This window comes from Mastomys coucha, unplaced genomic scaffold (assembly GCF_008632895.1).
Source record: "Mastomys coucha isolate ucsf_1 unplaced genomic scaffold, UCSF_Mcou_1 pScaffold13, whole genome shotgun sequence".
Lineage (NCBI taxonomy): Eukaryota > Metazoa > Chordata > Mammalia > Rodentia > Muridae > Mastomys > Mastomys coucha.
The window spans coordinates 67,153,444-67,175,002 of NW_022196895.1; the positions used below are offsets into that span (position 1 = coordinate 67,153,444).

The 21,559-nt window shown below is 37.5% G+C and overlaps 1 protein-coding gene across 2 annotated transcripts in view; it reads right to left on the minus strand.

The window, feature by feature from the left end:
* Positions 1–21,559, minus strand: part of Dcc (DCC netrin 1 receptor) — a 1,081,061-nt gene that overhangs the window by 15,464 nt on the left and 1,044,038 nt on the right. For both annotated transcript variants that reach the window (XM_031365997.1, XM_031365996.1), the window contains exon 28: positions 1,427–1,569. In XM_031365997.1, the coding sequence (XP_031221857.1) occupies positions 1,427–1,569 (143 nt within the window). The remainder of the gene's footprint in view (positions 1–1,426; positions 1,570–21,559) is intronic.

Below are 21,559 nucleotides of genomic sequence, written 5' to 3' on the forward strand. Positions count from 1 at the left end.
TGGTAGGATTCTTGCGTTTGCCTTTCACCATCTCTTGATTTTTGGTGTTAGATGCTCTTAGTGACTCTAACCAGAGCTTGTTCTGTCCCTGACGCCCTGCAATGCCCCTGAGACTAGTGGGGCCTGTGCCTCCCAGCTGGCTGCTCCCGGCTTAGAAACTCACAGGAGAGAAGATGGCAGCTCTCACTGATGACTCTGGGTCAAGGCCGTCCCTGGAGGCAGGCCCTCCACTTGCAGGGAAGGGGCAGCTAAGGTCGCTGATCCACTTCTGTCAGTTGGAAGCTGAGAGGATCCTGTCCCTGCAGCCCTGTGTCTCCCCTGTGACTCATGGGGCCCGAGCCTCCAGGGCGGCTGCTCCTGGCTTAGGAACTCACAGGAGAGAAGATGCTTGAACACTCCTTAGAAGCAGAGCAACATTCTCAAACTCTGCCTAGAGGCAGCCTCATTTCAGTATGTCATAGTGCACTTTCGATAGCAACATTTTATTCCCCTCTCAAAATTTCTATTTCCCACTTTATCATTAATGTCTTGTCTTCCCCCTTAGAACAGGCAATATCCCTTCCTTAACTAATGAACCTTTCTTTTTAGTATCAAAATATAGTTTTAGTTAGCTTATACACCAGAGTTATTTCCAAATACTTGTTCCTATAACTTTACTTTTGTCTAACCCCTGCCTTACCTTCTCCATTCCTCAGTCCTCTGGTCCCCATTATCTGCTCAACACCTGAACAACTGAGCCTCCTATGACTGTGTTATGTTATCCTCTGGATTTTCTACGTTGGGTTGGAAGATTGGAGGTTTCCATGTAATATTTCCGGGTAGCCTTCCTTTCAGTTAGAACTTTCTCTACCACTTGATTTCTTTTGCTCAACTCCCTTTCAGCTTGAATAATTCCTAGCATCTCCCATCATTGCCACTTTTCTCTTCTCAAACACGGATATCATTTCTTCATTTTGTATTTTCTTCTGAAATGTGTATGAGCATGTGGGTGTGCACATGTTATTTTGTGGTTTTAGAAGCAATAGCAACCTCAGAAAAATCCCTTGGAATATAGCTTTCAGTTAAACATTAGTTAAATAATGAACACACAATTTTGTTTACAGGATTTCAAGATATTTCATAGTGATCACAGAGTGTATTTGTGTATAGAATCTTATGTGCACACACATTTATGGATGTACACACATGTATATAAAGACATGTATATGATTGTACAATCTCATAGATTAGTTGGTATTCTTGTATATAAGGCTTCCCTTAAGTATAAATACATCTTTAATTTAACTAAACTCTAGGTATATATCCTTTTTATGTTTTCTGTTCACATTCAAGCATAAGCAATGTGTAAAAACAATGTCCTGATAAAATGACACACACTGGCTGCCTTAAATCCCATTGAACAGCTTAACTGATCAAAGATTCTTACACTGGCTGGATCCTCTGTTGGCTTGTGACTCTCCTCGGATACTTCAGGGGCTGTTGGCACAGATACAGGAAGCAAGGGGGACCTGGCCTTTCCGGCTAGCCCAAGGGAAGCTGTTTTAACATGAGTCTTGGGAAGGGTGGGTCCTGGAATAGAAAACACAGGATGATGAAAGTAATGCATAAAACATTCAAGAAACAATCTCTGTCATGTAGACCAAATCCAGCAGGCTGCCATTGACTTTAGCATGTCGTTCATTCTATGTGCAGTGATTGATTCTGACACTCGGAATGGAGCCATTTTATTTCTCCTGAATGAAAGACAGATTGTGAGAAGGCCTTGCTGGATGAAGCTCTGTGAGTCATAACTAATTTCAAGTAGGTTCCAAATCAGGCAGGGAGCTCCTGACTTATCATCACAACCTACAGAGTTTCATGTGAGCTCATTGCCTGCTAAGCCTTTGGTTCAGGCTGCAAAGGCTACTACAATAACTCACAAATAAGCTTCAAGACACATGAGCTTATAAGAAATGCTTGCTCTGTAAGGAAATATTAGATATTTCAGTAAAACAAAGTTTTATATGGGTAAACTGAGAGTATTTTATTATTATTAATTATCTTTTGAACAAAAATGAATCAATTTTGTCATGATTAGAATAAACTGTCAGAAACCTATCTTAATATTCATCAAAACATGCAAAAAAATGAAGTCTATTGGATGACATTTTTTTCTGTACTACAAAAAAGAATTAATTGCTTTTTTTTTTACCTAAATTAATTGTTTTGAAATGTGCTTTTAAAACTCTGCTTATTATATAGCAATATTTACTAGCTTCAATATGGTTAACTTGCAATAAATATTTATAAAGATTTATTGACTTGGCCAGTACATCTCACAGGACTGAAGAGTCATGTCTACTGAGTACTGAAACCAAGAGCTCTAACAGGAAACTTAGAGAGTGTCAGGGAAGCTACACCTGTGAAGGTTCAGCAACATGGCTGCCAGCCAACCTAATCCTTAAGCAAGGACAACAGCAATTGCCATGATAATGCGGAAGAGACCAAGCTCATGGGGCCTCCGTCTCAGATGAAGAACAAGGGCCAACTAGGAAGTGTTGAGAGTGGGAGAAATGTCCTCTCTCACTCCTTATGTGGGGAAGAGCACACCAATTGCTTATCCAACAGTAAATAGTTAGCCCTGAAAATATATACACATAAGAGACAAATAAGACTGAGCAGGTTATATGTATATATTTAGAACACACGTCTACATGCATGTGCTGACACATATGCACCCACACACACACACTCACACACAAACACATATATATCCATCAAAGGGGGTACATGGGAGGGGTTGGAGGGAGGAAGGAGAAAGGAGAAAATGATGTACTTATACTCTCAAAAACCAAAAAGAAAACTTGTATAAAAATTGAAAAAGAAGGAATAAAAACTTGCCTCTGTTATATTCTTTCAAAAGTATTGACACTGGTTTTTTATTTGATGATCTACGTGGGGTATTATAGTTTTTGAATCAGACTCTTTGTTTCAATAAACATACCTGAGTTAATATACTAATTGTATTAAGTCATCTGTGGTAAGAAAAAAAGGATCATTTGTTTATATGAAACAATGTAAATAGTCTAAAAAGTCAATAATTTTCTATTTTTAATATGAATCCCATTTTCCTCTGCCCAGGAACACATGCAAAAGGTATAGTTGATAAAGCATGCACTGGAATTCCAGTGCTGGTGAGGCAGAGTCAGTGTGTGGCCCACTGCCCAGTTAGCCTAGTTGACTCAGTAAGCAAGCTTCAGGCCAGTGAGAAATCCTCTTTTAAAACAGAACAGGTAGATGATGTCTAATGTGTGAATGATATCTTACATTCTCTTCTGGCCTCGACATACACGTTCGTGTGCATGTGCACGTGCACACACACACACACACACACACACACACACACACGTTCATGCACACATGTGCACACACATCCTATAAGGGAGTTATTGATAAATAACATTAAAATAATCCTAAGTATTATTTTCTGAGTTTACATGTGAGGTTGTAAAGACTGGAGCAAAATCAAGTAACCTCAAACGTCCACATTTGAGCAAACAGTTCTCCCAAATTATATCTGATTGCCTTGAATAAATGAAGGTCTCCTAACTCATATATTGCTTTATCTTATCCAGACAAGAATTTTCAGGAACTGTGTAAGTGGACATTAATGGAGTTCAAAACATATTTAGCTTGAGGATCCAATGTTTTCTGTTGTTGATGAATGTCATGAGTTGTAATGTCAGTGAACTCTAGCATTGACTTCACCTATTGTTATTAAAATGTTCCTTAAATATAAATATAAAGTTGTCATAATCTTCATAACATATTTCTTCTGTTATAGCATACCATGCAAACATATATAATCTTAAGTGGGGACATCCTATAAAAACACACAACTCGAGGGCTGATGAGATGGCTCAGCAAGGAAAAATGCCTACACTGCAAGTCTGACTACTTGAGGTCCATCCCCAGAACCTATGATTTGGGTGAGTGTGGGTATACGTGTGCATATATGCACATGTGTATATATGTGCATGTATGTGCATGTGCGTGTGTGTAAGAATGTGGTGTGTGTGTGTGTCTGTTAGAGAACCAACTTCAGAAAATTGTCTCTTACCTCCACAATCATGCATTTATGGCAGGTGTGCTTGCACTTGTATATACATACCACACACACTCACATAACAACAACAATAAACTTGTAAAAGTTACAACTTGAATTAGTCATTAATAAGAAGAGGTAAGTTGCTGGGATAAAACAAATCTACTGTGAAAATTTTAAATAATTGACACAGTCATTTTGGGTTTATCATCTATGATTAAGTTTTACTATCATTATTCTTCAATCAAATGATAGCCAAATCTCCATTTAGTCAGAATTTGTAGTGTTAGCTTGTCTTCACAAGATGTGAACAAACCATATGCATATTGTAATTACCTCTATCTTTACTCTTAGCCTGTGACTACACATATGGTATTCCTGGCATGATCTTTCTTAAAAATAGAGTCATTAAAAAGCCTGCTATACCTGAATTGTCAACTGAATCTTCATGTGATACTCACACTTAATTTGTATCAATATTTTACATTATTTGGCTGGAGACATTTGTCAGGGTTTGATTAATTGCCTAGGGCACTGGGTTCAATTCATAGCACTGATATGAGTATAATGACAGCCAGATAGATAGATAAAGTATGAATACTACTAAAATATTTAAATGGAAATACATATTAGACAGAAGAATTTTTATAGTTAAAACATCACAAAATAATCATGGTATGGTAGGTAGTATGCACTACTGGATACTGAAGTAAGAGCGATTTGTGTATTCAGAGCTAACCTCTCTCTCTCTCTCTCTCTCTCTAGAGATAGATAGATAGATAGATAGATAGATAGATAGATAGACAGATAGACAGATAGATAGACAGATAGATAGATAGAGAGATAGATAGAGAGATAGATAGGTAGATAGATAGACAGACAGACAGATAGATAGACAGATAGATAGATATTATGGTTCTGTCTCAAGCAACATGTCCCCTCTCCCCTCCCCCCTCCAGGTTCATACACAGAAGACCTAAGGATTCTGCCATCCAATCATGAAATAGACAAACAAAAAACAGAACAAACAAAAGCCCAGCCAAACCAATAGTTCAAAAGCAAACTGCTGTTGAGCTTGAGACTGGATGCATCTGTTGAATTCCTGCTTTGAGCTACATTCTCTGAACTGTGTTCACTTATCCTCCTAGAAATGTTTCCAGGTTTTGGGTAAATTTGAGTTTAGCTCTTATTCCCACAAAAGCAGTACCCTCACCATTAGGGCACCTTTTATTATTGATACCTTAGTACATCTCATGCATCCTGATGACTCTTCTTTCTATGTACTTAGTTGTACCTATTTGTCTGTTTGTAATCTAGGCTTCCTAGGTAATAAGAACAAGAGGTTTCCTCCTATTTTTAAGGTTTTCCATGTGTTTTAAAGAAGCTTTAAGTCTGTGACCTTTATTAGATACATACAATATGGCCAGTACACATTGAAAATCAATTCTCTTTAATGTAGGTACTTACAAAGAAAATGTAAATCTTTCTATCAGAGAAACGAAAGGGCTTAGCTTAAAATGGAGGACATTGTAGTAGTTCATATTTTGCAAGAAGAAACATACATAATAAATATTTTTATTAGAATTTACCAGATCATCATTATTCATATCAACTTTAATATTTATCTTAGTACATTCCTGTAAGCTTTGTATGTAGAGAAAATGTGATGCTTAGGCATGGCTTACCATTATTGCTGTAGAAACATTCTTAGAAACATTTTCTACCTAACACATGGCCAGATGCTTGATGTATTAGGTGCCATTTGCCATATTAATATATTATACTACAACACAGGTGTGCCTAGAGACTACTTTAATTCATACTCATTAAAAAAGTAAGATCATTATGATAAGTGATTTTTGTCTAGTGATGAGGTGACAATTATTCATTCTTCCAGAATGTGCTAAATCTTATGCAATAACAATACGAAGTGTTCATTGTACAAGAAAACTTGGATCTACACCATAGGAAGTGTGTAAATCTCAACAGCCTTCCTTTTTTGAGAAACTACCACAGTTTCACAAATGTTCAGAACTCTGGGACATCTTAGGGTCTGGATTCCATCCAGTGACATTCTTTTTGGTTTTGCTAAAAGGAACCTGAAGTCCTTAGAAACCAAGACACTGGGGTAAAACCAATCTTCACAAAATTCACACAATCAAAGAATTCAAGCATTTTGCCAGCCTACTGACAGACTTTGACAGGTACAATCAATTGACTCTGCATGCTTTTTCTTTCCATGTGATAATGAAGTGTTAAAGATATACATATAAGGGCAGTTTCCTAGGAGGAAATTACTAACAGCAAATTAGACAATATCGACACCAAAACTACTCTTAAGAAAAAGGCAAATAATTTATATGGTCTGAAGAGAAACCAGAGGTTACAGCACTCAAGCAAGCCAGGGCCGGCCCTCCACCTCTCCTGGGAAGCATGGTAGAGCTGGCCCTGGTGGAGGGGACTCAAGTGATCTGTCCTCAAGTGCATGAGCACAGGAAGTCATCCACCTTGCCAGGGAAACACTGTGGAGCTGACCTTGATGGTGAAGGCATAGGGGAGCCAGCCCCAAGGATGTGAGAGCAGAAGAGCTGGCTCTGCCTCCTGCCAATGGTGGCATCTGATGGACTAGTCAAAGCAGTGCTAGAGAGCTCTTCCCTGGTGGCTAGGATGCGGTAAAGTAGGCAGGATGAATAGCTCAGTTATCACCCAGGTGGAGATCCATGGCTTTGAGTTGGCTGACCCCAAAATCTACATCATCTGTGAACTATGAAAGGGCCCATCCTGCTGTGATCTCCACAACACAGGGCAACAACAGGAAAACCAGAGGAGTTTTGTTTTGTTTTCTATTGGGGAGGAGATGGCAGGTGCAGAAAGGCTTATATAGTGGGAGGGATGAGTGGGACTGGGGTGTATGCTGTGAAACTCACAAATAATTAAAAAACAACAAACAAACAAAGCAAAAAAAAAAAAACCTACTTTTTAGTAACCGGAGATACTGTAAATTAGAGATTCCTATGAAAGCTTTTGTTTTGGGAAGCTGACCCCATTCTCCTGAGTGTGTGTTAATTCTGTGTCTGTGTTCTGTCTCTGTGTGTGCAGCTTTGGAATGTTTTGCCTTGCACCTCAGATATCTTAAGTTGGACACTAGAAGCCTGACTCACTGAAAGCTGGCCAAGCCATGTTTTACCTTTCGTGAAAGTATCTGAAGCTCGCTGAGCAACTACTTTCTGATTTGATTGTCTAGTTTGTATCCCTAGTCATCTATGGGGCTGCATGTCAGAACTAATTCTTTACTGTGCATCTTACGAGTTACCCATCGCCTTCCCCAAGGGCAACATTCCGACTCCATCTTCCACTGCACTGGAACCAAACATACATCTTTATATAAAATAACTAGTCTTGGGGCATGTACCATTTTGAAGTGAAACGTGATTGCAATCTGGCATTTATGTTAGTGAGGGGAGCCTGGGGACTTTGCCTAAACTAAAGACATTTCACAGAGAGCGTTTCTGCTGCCTCTCAACTGCAGATGTCCTGTTTCTGTTTAACCTGAGTTCACTCCTCCATGTTAAGATTTCCTGGATTTCCTTTGTAGACAAGGTGTTGGTATATACTTTGTAAACACTGCATGACTTTCTCTGCATGGCTGCCAGGTTATTTGTGTGAAATGGTCGCCAGTGAACCTTCAGAGTACTCCTGAAAGGTTCCATTTATAGACCTACTATTTGTTTTTGGAATGGCAGCCCAGGATCTTGCTTTGTTATCCTGTTCACCCTCTTTAAATCATCTCTCATTACATAAGTGATGTAATGCTAACCTCTGAGTCTTTTTGCAGATCTAGAAATGTATCTGAAGAATATACAGGCTCATCTGGGGGGTGGGGGTGGAGAGAATAATCCACACAAGTAGGAAGGACCTGGCACTGCTATAATACATTTAAGTTTTATAACTCAGTTATATGTGTCTTTTTCCTGAAAATGTTATTATCAAAATCTAATGATAACCTGTCCTGTAGATGGAAAAGCCCTATAGACATTTTAAGGGCTCTTAGGACATTCGAGAATTTTCATACCCTATCTCGATCAAGCTATCTATCTGCTGTATAACCTAATAGAGAAAAGTTTTCTTTGAGGTTGGGACAGAAAGCCTCAAGTAGGTTTTGAGCAGGCTAAGATCCCGATAAGGCATGTTAAACAACAATGTGCTCCACTACTACAATGTCCCTTCCTGTATCAAGTTTTCAGGGGCCCAGGAGGCTATAGCTAGGGGTTATGGAAAGAACAACCAATCCCAATAAGATTTTGGTCTCAGTCAAGGAAAGGAGCAGAAGCTCCATGCACAACACCAGAACAGCAACTCTGAGTAGTATGTAAAACAGTGCAACAAGTGGAATCCTTAACTCATTCTACCACTGTAACTATAAAAACAGCTTAACTAACATGTGTCTAGATTGAAGGCTTTCTGGCCAAACCTCTTTCCGGTGTAGTATACAATAAAAGCCTACAATGATGGCATGCACACTTCCTGCAATGATGTGTGACGTCTTCAAGCCTCATCACCAATGCCCGGCAAGCTGTCTTAGGATCAGAGTGCTTTAAACCCACTGAGCATCTCCCAGTAATTTAAACAATAGGTATGCCAGATAAAATAGCAGAAGGTATATATACACAGATGGTACTGATAGGTATACCAAAATTGTAAGCTAGAGTAATACAAATGCACACAGATGTCATGTGGCTGGAAATAGTTGCCAATGCGTTGAGTTAAGAGCACTGTGGATTGTAATTGCCCATTAGACTTGGTAATCTGTCTTGATAGGATGAATTTAGAAGCTTCACTTCATAGATGGCTCAGGCAAAAGGAGGTTTGCAAGTGTTGGGTTAGACCCTGTGGGGACAACAAATGTGTAAAGTAATATATAATAGATTTCAATTTGAATTAGAACTTCTGGTGGTTTTCCATGTGTCAGACCACAGCCCATTCATCTCCCTGGAAATCAGGAAGCAGATGTTCTTATCAAAGTATGGACCATTGCCTTGCAGCTAGCCTTGTGAGCTTCCTACTGGACACAAATAATGTCTGGTCACAGGATAATCAATAGAGGTTGGAGAATATTTAAGCTGTTGGCATTTCTGTTAATTGTTAGTATTTTGCATGCTGCTGAGACATAGCTCCAATTTCCTATTATGACACAGATAAATGGATTCCTTGATGGGACATATACACAAATCCCCCTGAGAAATACCTGAGAAATTGGCAGATAGACTTGCTAGGGACCAAGCCTGTCAGAGAGGGATACAAATATGGTCTCATCTATGTGGACATTACATACATTTCAGTACAAGAAAGTATAGAACATATATATAGGACAAGCATTTCTATACAGGAGAGTAACATGGAAAGCCACCATTAAGGATCACATCCACCTAAGTGTTATGTATGATAGCCATTCCACTAACACTGATGTACAGAACTAAGATGCAGATCAACAAATATGATGATATATCCACCTACTGTACAACCCTACTGGATCTAGGTTAATTTAATGTAAACATGTGGTGTTAGAAACTAACCTGTCTTTTTCTTAAGCACCATAAGAGAAAGACCCAAAGACTACTCAGGATTCCTTGAGCACTCTTGCTCATGTGGCTGATTGTTAATCTGGAAAGTGAATTTCTAGTATATCTTATTTCTTTCCTTTGAATAAACTATGCTACCGAAGTTCATGTAAGACCTTAGACTAATCTCTGAAGAGGCTGAGAATCTGGAAACACTTGGCCCAGACACAGACCACAATGGACATTTTGACAAACCAAAGAAGGATATGGCCTACATATTTAAAGCATTGTCAGAAACAGTAATGAGTAGAAAATAAACCCTTTCATCTGTATGTGGAGCTCTTGTTTCTCAACATTTGGAGATGACAAAGCTCTTACTACGTTTTGGAAGTTGGCAGATCTTGGCTGTAGCTTACAGAGGTGACTTCATGGTTAATTCTTTGTGTTAGAGGCTAGCCGTTACCTTGATAATTGGAGTATGCATGCGCAATTTCAATGAAACTGGTATGAGTTAAATCAGAGCAATGTATCAGAGCAAAATAAAAGATAAATATCAAAATAAATCCTTCCATTGATTTGAGCTGCTAATGTAATATAATCCTAAGCTTATAGTCAACATGCTCTAAGCTCTGTTCTAAATATAAGGAATGACTTTCAGAATGCAAGCAAGAAGAGGCATCTTGCTTTGGGTGGGAAAAATAAACATACATGTAGTGAGGGCAAGTGAGAAGAACTGGAGAAATTGGAGAACTCATGTGCTTGCATTTAAGTAAGGAGAAATGGGGGGATTCCCAACCAGAAACAACTAGCTTATGAGCAAAATGAAGCATTTTGGATTTGCTGTAATATTTTCCCAAGTCAATGAATGTAATCTATAAAATGAAGTCCTGACAAATGCTCACACTCACTGAGAAGATTTCATAGCTTATGCTACTATAACAAATTGCCTAGGAAAGTCAACTTCAAGGGCAAGGAACTTTATTTGCCTCATGTTTTAAATAGCCTCTATTGTATGGTCACAGTATATCATGGCAGAGTGGGTGACAGTGTATCATGGCTTATCACATGACACACAGGATGCAAAGTGTGGGATAGAGACAGGTAGGAGCCAATGGGCTCAGTATATTTTGCCAGGATATGCCCTAGACTGACCTATCTTTCTTTGAGGAGGTCCTGCTTCTCATGTGTCCATCACTTCCCAGTAGTGATACAGTCAAACCAAGAAGATGTTAAAATAGGCTTTTGAGGGACAGGTATCTATGCTATAATAACATTAATTATCCTGATAGCTTAATTTCTTTGACTCTTGAATTTCCTATATCTATCAAAACCAAGTAATTCGTTCTTTAGATTATAACCTATAAAAATGATATGAAAATCTAATACAGCTATCTTGCCGGTATTTCATTTTATTTCTTTCTGCCTTTTTAATAATTTTGTGTTCTAAGAGTTTATTTTATTTTTATTTCATTTGTTGGTGAATGCATTTTATTTTGTTTAAATTGACTATTCACTCTCCCATTTTTAACTCTCCCTGAGTTCCTTCGCAACCCTCCCAATTAAACTTTCTATTCAATGCTTTGCCTTTCCTTGAGATTTAGGAAGAATGAGGCAAGCGTGCGTGTAGACAAGGATCTCTAATCCTAGTACTGGAGAGACTAAGGCAGAAAGACTACTGAATATTCAAAGCCATTCTGGACCAAGCACTGTACTCTGGCTCAGTAAACAAAATACAAAAGTAAAACAGAGTTAGAAAACATAATAAAAATCAAATTAGAAAACATTGGATAACACATTGATAAAAATATATTCCAATATGCATTTCTCATCAACTTATAAAACTTAACATAAGTGATAACAATTTGCCCTTATAATTGGTGCTTTATAGATAAAATACTCTCTTTTTTTAAAAGATTTATTTATTTATTACATTTAAGTACACTGTAGCTGTCTTCAGACACTCCAGAAGAGGGCATCTGATCTCATTACGGATGGTTGCGAGCCACCATGTGATTGCTGGGATTTGAACTCAGGACCTTCAGAAGAGCAGTCAGTGCTCTTAACCACTGAGCCATTCCACCAGTCCCCAAAATACTCTTTTCTAAAATCATTATTAAATACCTACAACAACACTTATGCTCATTTTTGCTTTTTATTCTTCACACTACAAGTTAAATAAAATACTGCAGTATTAAATTTCTATGAGTCTAAATGATCTATGGTTAATTGAAATGTTTCAATTTACAAATGCTTCAGTTGACGCCACTACACATTTTTCTGTGCCTAGGGTGCATGCTGGAGAAGCACTTCAGGAGACCCTTGGTGCAACACCAGAAGCTGCTATTTTAAATAAATGCTTTTACATGGTTATACAACTAATTAAGTGAGCATCGCTTTGGTTTTAATGTTGTTTCCTCAGCAGGACCCACTAAGCAGGGAAATACAAATGATATTGGAGCTTTGCGATGGGCCAGCAGTGTGCATCCGGGGAAGATGAAGAGCCTCAGCAGGCATTTACTGTTCTAAGCTTTATTTCCACAGTGTAGTTATTAAACATTTCATTTTCTCATTAGGTACATAATATATGATGGCCAGGTGCAGCCTCCTGCTAGGCTTTTTCTTGCAGAAGTTGCTCACAAGTACAATACTTTCTATGTTGAGAAATGCCAAACTAGACTGCAGTAGAAATGCATTGCACAGACTCTCCTGGGGTGGATCAGAGGCCGCAGTGCATCATGGGTCCAATCTTAGCTTTAACTTTAATATTCTTCCCTATTTTTTCCTGTAACCACCTCTAGCTTCCATTCTTTCATTTTTCTGAATAAGATTGAAGAACAATTGATTCTCCTTTGTCTTGCACCTATTCGAAAGCAGCAACAGAAATGGCCTCTTACTGTCTGGTTTTGATGGGGAAATTATTCTGATATGTACATATTTTAAAGTAATCAGTTTTCTCATGTCATCTGAGGATGATGAAGGTGTTGTAAAGTCTCCTGCAAATCTCACATGGGAGGAGGTTTGGTACTATAGGAGAAATGTGAACTATATATGGGAAGCTATATTTTCATTCTTTACTGTTTTATGTTCACAAAGTATTACAAAGAGAAAGTGAAAAGCTTTATTTGCTTGTATACAAGAGCCACAAGAGTTCCTTACATGCAGTGGCCTGGTTTCAAACATGAAGGTTTTGTATTGTCTTAAGGCATTTGACAGTGCAACAGAGCAGCGCGGATTACACTGAAAGATTAATGAGCATTCAAAGGATACCTTTATTAAGGAAAGGCTTTTTCTCTTCAAATATTCCTATTTCTCTTCGGTAATGGAAAACATAATAGAAGATGTCCTGACAAGGGGTCTTGCCTCTCTACCTTAAGTAAATTCTCCTAAATAAAAGGAGCTACAAGTTAGGATGTTGTTATATGATAATATTGATGTAGTTAAGGTCATTGCTTGAGGTCTTAACTCTGTATGTTACTGACATAGAGATCTCCAATTTGTGGAGACTGTATTTATTAAGCCACTAGGAAAGACCTTACTCCAGCAGGGTAAGTCAATAGTCACCTGGGGGGAGAAGAAAGAGGTCTCCTAGTCGTTCCTACCTCATTGTTCCCGACGGCCATAGGCTACTGGGTTTGCATTTGGCCATTAGTGCTTTATTTCTCCTTTGTCTATGTGCTACAACCCAGAGGAAAGACTTAGGTGCTGGCATCTCTGCTTGGCTGTACAGAAATATGATTCCCACACTTCCTCACCTTTTCGTCTATGTTCCTTAAAATAAACTTCCAAAGTACACTTTATTGGTGTTGTCTTGGAGACAAGAAAATCAAAGTTCAAAGAAGACAAGGGAATGCTTACGTCTACTCAACTAGTGACAGGGTTTAAGGATTTCATCCTATGAAAATATATTTTCTTTCATGTATAAAAGTAATCTACAAGTTAACCAAGAATACATAACTAGAAATCATAGGGAACATCCCAGGCAACCTTGAGACGTGGGGGAGAGACGAAAATGGGAGGCAGGAAGATAGCAGCATGGTGTTGGTGAGTCATAGCACATGGGGATGGCAGTCAGAAGAAAGGATGGTAATAAATACTACAGACTCCTGCTCTCTGCTCTCTTTAGTCACTGGAAATGCAAGTAAAGACATGACTCATGATAGAGTGGCGTTCTGCTCCTGAAGCCTCACAGGTGCCCCCTTCTTTCTTTACTCCAGCTAAATCTGTTCCAGTATAATAGAGAAAACATCATAGCATTAAAGGAATGGAAAACTCTATAGAGTAAGTAAAACACAGTTTTTATGAGATGGTCTTTGCTGGAAAAGTGCACATCCAAGTTGTCTGCACATACTCATACTTTAGTCGCATCCTTTCTTCTCTTTCAGGCACTTCTCTCCATTCCCACACCCCATCATTTTCCACTTCCTTTCTATACACCCAATATGGGAAATCACAAGCCATATATTCTTCCCCAAGACAGAAATGATTCAGTAATGTAACCAATGGCAAATCAACCATAGCTCTCCAACTGCCCCAATGTATTTAGATTTTATTGATAAATGGTAGAAAGTTGTATGATGGACTGAAAGACTTTATTTTGCCATATCATCTACCTGTTTAAGTGATGGTTTGCTTCCTAAGATAGCTCTCAAATATAAGGGTAATGTGTTATTCCAGCTCCATCTCCCTCTGGCTGAACAATGAGCTAATAATCCAATAAATGATTTAATTATTCTCCTGTGGTTGTTCCGTAAGCATCTAATAAAACATCTAGTAGTTTTAATAAAAACATACTTTATGGTTAGTCTATGGTCCCACCTTTGCATATTGTAATCTAAGTACCAAATTTACTGGGCAAATGAAGGGTTATGTAATAGTAACTGAAAAAAAAAAAGATAGAACAAACAAACAAAAAACCCAGGTCTCTAAAATAGCAGAGGAAATAAACTGACCAAGTTTACTGGAAACATGAGTCTAAGTATGGTCCCAGGTATTTTTTAAATTGTAGAGCTCCTAGATATGAGAGGTGTTTATTTTGCATTTTGTAATGGATAAGATTGAATCTTAGGAGGATTTTAAAGATTTGAAAGGAGCTAAGCTTGTTGAAGAATCCTAGTATAAAATTTATGCTGGGAAATAATGGTGAACCACAGGTAGGAATGAAGTCCTCGAGGACAGATCAATGTGCAGTCTGTTTGGTCCTTGATTTTTGCCCGGTGCCTGACTCACTGAGAGCAGAGCCGACCCTGTACTTTGATGGAAGAAGTCTCCCCATCTATAAAATCAAGGTGGACAAAACCAGCAAGAAGCTGATGAGGCTGCCGAAAGTTTATACCAGCAATTATCCTTGCTTCTTCATGAGAGGCTTCATAGACTAATTGAAGGGAAATCAGCAAAGATCTTGAGAAGTGGATTCACCTGAGCTATTTTATGCCCACCCCTTCTTTGGTACTTTTCTGTGGCTCCCAATTAAAAGTCACAAATACCCAGTTGATAAAAATTGCAGCAGAAACTCACACTCTTCTACTGGTCTTTTTAATGGCACTTAATTAGTCATCATGTCTAAAGACAGATGTTCATTTCAGAAGCCAACCTTTACTCTCTTTAAGGGGCTTGACTTGACATTCTGGAGTTTATTATTTTCTACAGTATCATATCAAGATTCACCTCAGTTAGTTTAGGAAATATTCTGAAATATTCTGAGTCATTTGGTTTAAAAGGGACATTTCTTTTTTCTGTTCACATAAATTCTTTGATTTTTTCCTAGTCCTGTTGACCCTATTTGAAACAATAACCAATAAATAAGTTCACTTAATAATATATAGCCATTCTGATTTATTTACTTTGTACTTCGCTTAGGAAAATGGTCAATTTTATTATTCATGAAACATTTTTCTTCAATATCTAAGTTTTGTTCATATTCTAATGATAAAACTTCAGATAAAACTTCTAGTGATCAAATTCTTAATTCAGAGATAAATAACATTGTAACTGTATCAGTATAACTTAATAAAATATTTTTAATGCAGAAACACATAAATACCCATACTTCAGCCTCTTACAACTTTATTAACTGTATACTTGATATAGACTGTAATTCTAATGCTAAATTATTTATAATAGCGCACAGTAGATAATGTTCCTGGTAAATATTTCATGTGTAGTTTAAGATAATAATTTTTAACTTTCAAAATTCACATTACTGTGTGTACATTGAATTAATTTCCTTTGTAAGGAAAAACAGATGACCATGGGGACTCTGTTTTGTATTGTACTCTTGAGTCATAAGATCTTGCTTTCTTAACATTGTGAAACAATCTATTTAATTTGGTTACATTGTTTACTGGAACAAAATGAAGAACATAGATGTACACATATAAACACACACACATACAAAACACTAATGGAGTTGCATCACAACCATTTTTAGAATGTTATTTTCAGGTTGCACTGTGGTATTAGCACATTGATACCTTAATTCAATCACTTTCAGTTTTATATGTGTATTTCCTAAATTGGCCCAAGCTCATTATATGTATTATTTTTTAAAGGATACTAAAATTCTCACAGAACATCTATTAGTCAATAAAGTTGGTTATATATTTTGAGAACATTTTCAAGTATAATAGAAACAAACCTCTCCCCTTGAATGTCAAAAATCAATATAGAAATAGCTGGTATAAGCTTTCCTTTTATCAACATTGGACAACTGTCTGCATTTTGTAACTATTCACTGTAGGGGATGGTCTACACTTGGATGTTGCAATTCTCTCAACCTCTTGGCTTTTGTATTCCCAAGACTATAGGACTGTATGCATATATATGTATATATACCCATGTCAGAAATATCCTTATAGGTGTACAGTCTAGTAAATATTGAGACTTTATGGGTGTAGCTTCTGAAGTTAGTAGGCAATAGAGTCTCATAGAAAATACCATGATCCTCTACCTTTTAGAATATTTCTACACACTTTTCCACAATGTTTCCAGTGAGCACCAACCCAGTTAATGAGAGGATAGTGGCAGGCCTAATATTGTTCAGGTCCTGTTTGGGCAATTCAGCTGGTTGGGGATTTAGTGTGCAATGGTCATGTTATTTGCAGAAGGTTGTCTTCAACAATACTCTCTCTTATCTTCTGTCTCTCACATCCTGACTACCCCTTCTTCTGTGATATTCCTTGAGTCCTGAAAGGGATGATATGGATGTCTCCCTTATAAATAATCGTCTATTGCCATCATTTTGAGCAACTATGAGTCTCTGCAGTTACCTCTGGCCACTGCAAAATAAAAGTTCATCTGATTAAAGCTGACAGTAGCACTAACCTCAGGGGAGAAACAGTAATGTAGAAGGTAATTCAGTAGACACATCGTGTCAGTTTAACAGAACAACCATTTGTCCCTAGAACCTGTAATTTTCCCATCCATGGAGAAATTGATGGCCAAATTTACAATACTATTCCTGAGGAATAGGCAACCAGTCCAATCATAATGTGATTGGTTATCACTCTAAAAGAATGACCACTAAGCATCAGTGTACATCTTGCATGTCACATCAATTACGAATGTACAGGGTCTGCAGTAGAGGGTTGAAGACTCCTCCCGTTTTAGCAGCTTCCATAGCACCACTCTGAGTAGTGGCTGGCATCAGGAAAGCAGTTCTAGCTCAGTTCCTGATGGATGTTCTATATCCTGTGGTCATAGCACATTGTATTTTTTGGCTAGAAGGTCTTACCATGCACGAAGCAGCAGTGACAATTTTCTGAATTGTTTTGATGAGCCTTGGCTGCTTTCCTGAAAACAGCTCATCGGGAGGCAGTTCACCCATGACACTGTACTTTCATGTAATCAACTATGGCTTCAGGGAATAGCTTTATCTTCGCACACAGGGTACCTGCATTCAAACACCTTTTTAAATGTTTAATTTTGAATTAGCTTACCATTTATCAGATTCCCTTATGGCTCTTTCATACATCTTTAGTATGCTTAAATACTTTTCTAATAAAATTTTGTAAGAAATATTCCAAATTATGGTATCTTTGCTTGAAGGAACTACGATATTTATAATGGCTATTTTCTTGAAATGTTCCTGTACCTCAGTTTATAGTAGCACTGTTTTATCTCTTGGATTTCATTTTGCTCTACCACAAAAATGGAGATTTGTCCTGAGTTAGTATTGAAACTTGGATTCTTTTCTTTGGGTTGCTTTCCTAGGAGCTGTCATGTTATTCTAGTTACTATCTATTGAAATGCTCACTTTCTGAAGATGATTCTCTGAGCTACGACTTCTGCTCTGCATTCTCTGAACTGCCACTTCAGCTCTGACTATTCCCCATGAATGCTACATCTCTCCCTACACACAGTGAACTTTCTCCTGGAGACTCATACTACCGCTTCATCCCAAAAGTTCCTTCTCCTCACAAGGCAACCTTTCCTAACACTTCCTTCTTTCTGCTAGTTTATAAATCCTGAAGACACAGGGATCAAACAATAGTCACTTGGGTCTCATCTTCCTAACATCTAATTATCTACTATTCAAATATTTCTGCTTCTAAAAGTTAAATCTTGCTCTGCCCTTTGACTGCATGGTAATTTTTTTTAATCTCATTCTTGGTTTACTATTTGACCTTCCTTAGTAACAACTCAGTTGTCATTTATCACATTCTGCCTTTTCCCAGTGTATAAACTCATTATTCCCTGGGAATAACACTCTGAGGCAGGACTATTTTACCTATAAATATACAAATGCCATTACCGGATCTTCCGGATATAGTTTTGTTCTTGCCCTGCAATCTGGGAGGAGGATTCACAGTGATGTCATCCATAATGAGATTATCTTTTGCCTCAGCTGATTAGTGACGATGGTCACAGTTTAAGTTCTCAGAGCTCGCTATAGGTTTATATCAGGCAGAATGGCATGGTTTACTTTACAGTTGCTTTGCAATCCAAAGGCTTAGCATGAGCAAAGTGGCAAGCTTCTTGGTGTGTCTAGCTAACAGAGAATGAGCTACCAATGCGCATGTCTATATTACAAAACGATTTCTCTTTTTATACTGAGTTACCAAAATTGTCATTAACTAAAGCTGGATTCTCTGAAAGAATGGTCTGGAGCTGGGCAGTGGTGGCTACGCCTTCAATTCCAGCACTTGGAAGGCAGAGGCAGGCAGATTTCTGAATTCAAGGCTTGCTTTGTCTACAGAGTGAGTTCCAGGACAGCCAGGGCTATACAGAGAAACCCTGTCTCGAAAAAACAACCAACCAAACAAAACAAAACAAACAAACAAACAAAAAGAATGGTCTGTTGAGATTTCAGTTTTCCTTGTTTGCATTGCAAGTGGGAGTCAATGAAAAATTTTAACCCATTCTTTTAGTATCAGCCAAGGGTAGGCCTTTAATGTCTACGTATGGTGAGTTACCAATGGGGAAAATATGTCTCTATATGATGCTTAATAAACTCTTCATTACTCAGTATATTCTCCTATTTGGAATTCCCAAATATTTCTTTTTTGTACAAAGATTGGAAGCATATTCTGAGTTTAGAAATGAATTCATCTTATCTTTAAGTTACTTTTCAAAAACACCTCTATGGAAACTTACTTTAGCATTCAAATAAGAAAATAAACCCTATTATAAGTGAATAATTTAGATGGGAGGAAGGTGAGACCCAAGTGACTGTTGTGTGATCCCTGTGCACATTGGAAAAGAACACCACAAATAAATGGATCACAGAACAAAATTCAGTGACAATGTAAACAGTTTGTCATGGAACCAAACGTGAGCAAAATCTGGGGCACTTTTGTAATTGTCTTTGCTCTACGAATACAAAAGCTAGAACACAATAGACTATCAGAGAAATTTCAAAGAAAATAGAATAGTTTGGGTAATATGCACTGAGAGAAGTATTTTTTCCATTTATGCTTATCTGAAGCATGAATAAGAGTATGAAATTACAGTGGTGTGTTCCATAATGACAATTTTCAGTAAGAAAGCTGATGATCCATCTCATTGACACAGTTAGAATTAATTCACTTTTTACGTTAGTATCTAGTGGGATTTACTCATATTAGGCATTGCTAAAATATTAGAGAATATCAAGAATGCATATTTCTGTGCTACTAAATGATAGTTTTAGATGTGCCAGAGGAATGAAATATTTCTTTAGGATCATACTACACACAGGGTTAGTAAAACATTAAAATCTGGGCATGGAAGAATTAGACCAACTTATTGTTTGTCACCTGCAGGTAGGGAAGCACAGTTTGGTAGGGAAACTGTCTCAGAGGTAGTCATGATTTTTTATGGGCACTGTCAGAACCTCCAAATGAAGCCTATGTCTAATTATAGACATTTGAGTCAAAGAAATCAAAGATATTCCTTTACAAAAAATTCTCTGACATTAAAGTTATCAAGGGAGTTTAGAAAAAATTTCACCTTTTTAGCAATTTCTATCTCTATTTCCCATGGTCTACCACTGTTCCTCTGTGGTATGGAGTGTTTTACACATATACATTCCCTTATTGTCAGTTGCTTTGAGTGTAAGACCTACTGTTTACTGAATTTAGAATCTGTGAGCCAGTTAAAGGGTATGTGACATCTGGATGACAGAGGAGGAATCAGGAAGAAAGAGAGAGAATAAAGAATCAAAGAATAAGAGAATAAAATAAAATAAAAGAAAAAAGAATAAAAGAAAGAATAAAGGAAGAAAATATTTTATTTCTTAAGCAGTTATTAAATAAACAGGATTTAAAAAGTCTTTCTCTCAAACTGTTTTTATCACGAGCCTCATTGAGCACATATTCACTTCTTAGATATATTTTATATTCAATCATTAATTATGATAAACCTTTAGGGAAATTATGTAATTTAATTTCCTTACTACTCACATAAACATTACTTTTAATTACCTCCTGTTTGCTTTGAATTTACTATCACCTTTTATAGGTTCAATTACACTCATTAACACCAGAAAAGTATTCTAATTTATTTTATAGATTACATATGATATGCACCCAGGTATTACACTTAGTGAACTGGAAGTTTTTATTGAACCCTGAGTCACTAAGCATATAAATCAGTAAGTCTTGTGATAGGTGCCCTTCACTGTACCATGGGAACATGGGAAATCTAGGAGACATTATGACCAACTTTAAAATGACAAGAAACTTCCTAGTTTACCACAGGAGTTCATCTTCTGTACAAAAATTCCTATAGAAAAATTTAAATCTTGATTATCCCATCTTTAGTTAGATAAGGAAATAAGAGACATTTTCAGCAGTAGAGCTTTTCAAGGATATATTTGTATATTAATCATAATAATGCTCTTATAAGTCACTGAAAATGTGCATAATTTGGGGGGCGTCTATATGGAAAATGAAAATTTTGATTTTTCACGGTATCTTTGAGCAAAGGGAAAGTACTCAGCTCTTGGTCCTAGGCTATAAGCCTGAGGTATCTTAGCTATAAGCTTTTTCAAACAAGTCTTAAAATAACAAAATTAAGGAAGGGAGAAACTGCAGCCAGGCTGTAATATATGAGAGAATAAATAAAAAAAAAAGTAATTTAACACCACTCACACATTAAATAAAAACAAACACACAAATAGGTACAAAAGCACAACCAAGAAAAGCAGACCTTGGGGATGCTCTTCTATATCTGAGCCCATATAGGGTGTGATGAATAAGGAATGGCAAGCGACCTCTAACCTGTTCCATATAATGAACAATGTGAGACTCTAAGAAAACTATAAACACAGTTCACACAGCTCTGAACCTGTGGGTAAAAACCACATGTGTGTGTACAATCTCCCTCTCTCTCCCCCTTCTCTCTCACACACATAGGGAGTAGGGGGGGAACGGGAGTGAAAGGGGAAGGAGAGGGAGAGGAGGAGGAGGAGGAAGAGGAGGAGGAGGAGGAGGAGAAGGGG